This window comes from Hyaloscypha bicolor, assembly GCF_002865645.1.
Source record: "Hyaloscypha bicolor E unplaced genomic scaffold K444scaffold_17, whole genome shotgun sequence".
In the NCBI taxonomy this organism is placed as follows: Eukaryota; Fungi; Ascomycota; class Leotiomycetes; order Helotiales; family Hyaloscyphaceae; genus Hyaloscypha; species Hyaloscypha bicolor.
The window spans coordinates 592208-597245 of NW_020194519.1; the positions used below are offsets into that span (position 1 = coordinate 592208).

Sequence of the window (5038 nt, forward strand, 5' to 3'; positions counted from 1 at the left end):
GGATTACGTAGGGCAACGCCACCACACTGGAATTATGTATAATCTGGTCAACGAGATAAAGATAAGTTAGTGCATCTTTGATTTGTATTACTGTATTCTGGTTATAAAATGTCACGATATTTTATCACGATTTGTTTAATGAGAGGTACAGATTTTGAAGGAAATGCCCTGAATTGTCGACCATGAAGGAAAATAAAATCTATTTAGATACATTTCTCTGATCACGCATTTCTGCCTCACTTACTGCCCCACATAGGCGCCCTTGTCGTGTCGATATCTCTTGTCTCTGCAGAACTTGTAGCTGTGTCCTCGGCCTTTGGCTGACTAAAACTCCGGTCGTAAGTCGCCTTGAGGAGGACAGGGACGAGTCCGAGAGCGGCAAATGCCCCAACCGCTATAGATGTTGCAGTCCACCCTGAAATCGACTGGATGGTACCCGCAATAAGAGGCCCGACTGAACCTGCCGTAGCAGTTGCAATGGTCGTTAAGGCGCAGCATTGTGCAGTAGCGCCTCCTGGACCAAACTCGTTGGGCTTTTCTTTCGCTTTGGAGTTGGAAAATATCGAAATTACGGCCATTTCAGGTGTCATAACCAGACTAATACCTAGTCCGATAACCACAAGAAAGAACACAAGGAGGACGACCCGGCCGACACTGAAAGACCGAATGAGAGCCAAAAGTGGCCCAAAGACTGTTGCCAGGAGGAGTCCGGCTGCAGATAGTGGACGAGAGCCAAAGCGATCAGATAGCATGCCGATAAGTGGACTTAGGAAGATTGGAATTGCGAGCGAGACGAAAATCAGACCGGCGCCTTGAGAAGACCACCCAAAAGCCAACTCAATGTGTAATGGTATGACCTAGAGTACACATATTAGCTTGTCCCTGTAATCAAGTTGGTCTGGAAGTAATGTAGTCCGCTTACAGCTTCAAGACCAGTCAGCACAACCGTGATCATAAAAATACACCAGAGGCTGCAAAGCATGTCGGGGTATTTGAGGAGTTTGAAGATGTTGAAGGACCCTTGAGGAACGTCTTTCTCCTGCCGGTGTTCGAGTCCGGACTCATTGTCGCTAAGCTGGGGCACACCTTCTGCTGATCTGTTCGACCTGCCCTCTAAGACATAGGACTCTATGCTTTGGGGTGCCGAATCTTGACCTGGCTGAACCTCCTCCGGCGTTGAGGCATCTTGTGACTGAGGTTCAAGAAGAAGGCATCGGAGGATTATATCCACGGTGATTACAGCAAAGGCTACGCTGAATGCCGCATAGTGGCCAGCTCGCTCATACACAACGCCACTAATAAGTGGCCCACAGGTATCCCCAAGAGATAGCCCTAGCGAGATCCAGCCCATTGCAGAGCCTATGTCTTCTGAGCCAGTGGCATCGACGAGCAAGGCGAGCCCAACAACCCAGACGATTGATGCGGAAACTCCTTGGAGTATGCGTGCCAGGTAGAGAAGGCCCAGGTTCTTTGATAATGTAAATAAGACCGTCGCACCAGCTAGGGCGAACAAACCACCTAATAGTGGCATCTTTCTATTAGACCATTTGTCTGCAAAATAGCCGCTAATGGGAGCGCAGATGACGATCGCGACATTATAGGCGGCAAGAAGGCCGGCAAGAGCAACTTGGACTTTGCTCGAGGTGACTTGTGCCCGTTCGGTGAGCAGAGTAGGTAGGATAGGAATAATAAGACTATATAGAAACATGTCTACGAACACTGCGATGGCAACTGTGCAGATGATGAAAGTGCGTGAGCAGCGGAGCTCTGAAAACTTCTTGCTGAAGGCCTTTGCTGTTCCGGACGACATGACTGAGAAGTGGCCTGGGGGTTGGAAATTTCTTACAAAGTTGCACAGAGAAGAATGAAGGAATTCTACACAGCACTTAGACATGTCGAAACAGACAACGCTGTGCTCCGTACTGTCCAGGTCCAACAACCTCCCGCCCCCCTTTGGACACGCGACAGCTCCCATCCGGCGGTCCCCGAATTTATTGACTAGGTGCCCTCTCCCCTGAGGGACACGCTCTTTTTTTGGCATTTGTCCGCTGCAAAGGCTTTCCGGCTTCCTCCTCGAGAGTCAAGACGCGCCTGCAAATGCCACTGATAAATCTGATTATCCGCTGCAAGTACTCCCCACCTTCCCCCTCAAGACGCGCCTACACCTCACAGTCTGACAACTGTTTACACTTTTGGCTACAACCCAATTCGTAATAGACCTTCAAGTTAGGGGTTTTAAGCCGAGACAAAAATCAAATCCCCTCCGGGTCTCCGGGTGTGAATTCCAGCCGAAAAGCCAAAACTTTTTACTGCAAGATTTGTGGCTGTACACATGCGCACGTCTTAAAGTTATCTTAATTAAAATTAGTTTCGCCGCAATTTTGATCCTCACTTAGTCTAATCGTTAACCCTACTGGTATAATTTTAACTTTTCTATAATTCAACATAACAGCGAACAATCATGTAATCCAAGAAGACTACATCGAATCTGCCAAATTTCTGGTGGTTGACTTCTTAGCTTTGACCTTGACTGACAGGCAATAACGAGAACGAGCCGTCGCACATAAATTTCAAATTCACGGCTTTGTGAATATCACATATCATTCTATAAAGCAAGAGAAGGTCCATAATATATTTAAATATAAAAGTTATATCAAAGCAGGCCTTCTATTTCCAGTAATAATAGCTAATTCTTACTCTTTTCTATAGTCGCAGCGCTTTTTCGCCCTATCTCCCACAACGGTTCGATTTAGACCATGATAAATGTTCTGATTACACTCCTGTCTCCGACCTGATTCAGATATCTGAAACCTCTATACGATGTTGACAAGGGAGCCTTTCGGTTAAACGAGGGAAGATTGATGCGGAGCATCCGAGTCGTCTGTCTATCCCTGCAGCTGCAGCTGCGGCCCGGTGCGCACTGGTCCGCGCGTGCTTAAGCGAGCTTTTGCAGCGAATCATAATTTCTAGTTCTCGATAATCGTGCGTCGAGACTTGCACTAAAGCCCCTACGTCCCTGCGGGTTTAGTGCGTATCAGCAATACGGTCAAAAATCAGCGATACGGTCGCTTTTTTTCCCTAACAAAAAAAATCTAGAATTTTTAATAACCTCGCAACGTAATACAAGATGTTAAAAAAAAGTTTATATAGAGGTACGCCCGATAATTGCGCAATTTTTGGCTTCTTTCAATTTTTCAATTTTGTGAAATTGTGGAAGTTATCACAAAAATGACCGTATCGCTGATACATGACCATATTGCTGATACGCACTAAACCCGTAGGGACGTAGGGGCTTTGGTGCAAGTCCTGACCCTCGATTATACGACTTCTGATTCTCTCTAATTTTGAAGTATGATTGATCATGGAATTGCGCTTATGGCCGCAGCTGAACAGATACCTATCTACGAAGGATCTCACAGCGTATTGCTTGGATGAATATGGTTACCCATAGTTAATTCCCCATTTACCTGTATTACACCCCCATTTACCCAGCCTGATGAGCGGCTTGCGCCGCTAGCAAGAAAAGACACGACTTGTGCCAGGTCATCCAGACTTGCCAGACGTTTTGCAGCGCCTAGTAGTTGTGCCAGCTCTTGTAGAATCTCCGGATGGTCATGGGCGCAATAGTGGGTCAGAGTAGGGCCGATGGGGGAAAACGTAAAACAATCCCCCCGGGAGTGTCAATTGGGGCTATCGATCAGGGGCTAGGCTAACAAGCCTGCCGACAAAAGTCTGTGATTTTAGCGTACTTTGCTAAGAAATGAACAATGTAACTATTTAAGACGCTTTAATTTTATAAGCGTTCTAAACTTATTTCGGCTTCTTTTATCGCGTGTTTTTGAATTATATAAGGTTATAATCTATAGTAATTATAAAACTATAAAGTAAAGTAAGCAACTTTAGCTTTATAAGGTCTGAGAATATTACTAAAACCATTAACTTTTTTTAGTAGTAAGCTCATAATCTAGAAACCAAGATTTATAATAAATATATAACTATAACTAGTATTTAATTAAAATTTAGTTCAATTTATAATATTAAATAATTAATTATTAAATAACTATATAAAATAATAGTATGTCTTTTTTATAATTTAAAGAAAAAGAAAGCTAAAAATTTAATATATATTCTTAAATTTTAAATTAAATAAAAACTTATTTTTATTAAAATTTAATATTTTTTTTATAAATACAAATAATAATAATAATTTTAAATAAAGCTAAAGAATAAATAATATATAAAATTAAAAGAAACTTATTAATATTTTAGTAATTATTAAAAATAGTAATTTAAACTTCTTTATTAAAATCTCTAATATTTAATAAAAAGATTATATTCTTTAATTTTAAAGTAATAATTAATAAAAAAATTATTTAAGTTTTTTTGTTTTTTATTTGTTTTTTTTATAATATATTAAAAGCTTATATAAAGCGAAATTTATTTCAAATTTATTTTATAATATTAAATATATTAAATTATTATTATAATTATTACTATTAGTATAACTATTTCTTTAAAAGTTATATATATAATTACAAGATATAAAATATAAGATATAGTTATATAACTTTATATTCTATAAATAACTCGACTAGTAACTAGTTTCTATTAAACTTAGTAGATTTAGGAATTATATATTAGTATTATAATACTATAATTCTTACTTCTAAATATTAATTACTTTATTAACTTATATACTAAATATTTTATATATATTATATATTATATTTATTAGTATAGCTATTTCTTTAGGAATTATATATATAGTTACGGGATATAAGATATAAGATATAGGTAATAGAATATAAGATACGGGATATAGTTATATAACCTTATATTCTATAGATAACTCGACTAGTAAACTAGACCCTATTAGACTTAGCAGATTTAGAAGTTATATATTAATACTATAATACTATATTCTCTATTTCTAAATAATAATAACTTTATTAACCTTATATAAATAATATTTTATATTTATATAATAGTATTATATATTACTAGTAAACTAATACTAATTAGTAGATATCTAAATTAG

The 5038-nt window shown here is 38.7% G+C and overlaps 1 protein-coding gene across 1 annotated transcript; it reads right to left on the reverse strand.

The window, feature by feature from the left end:
- Positions 1–236: 236 nt before the first annotated feature.
- Positions 237–1810, reverse strand: K444DRAFT_640543 (MFS general substrate transporter; the record flags this gene model as incomplete). Its single annotated transcript, XM_024884507.1, has 2 exons — positions 237–857; positions 923–1810. 2 exons carry the CDS (start codon positions 1808–1810, stop codon positions 237–239), a joined length of 1509 nt encoding a protein of 502 aa, XP_024741637.1.
- Positions 1811–5038: the final 3228 nt, after the last annotated feature.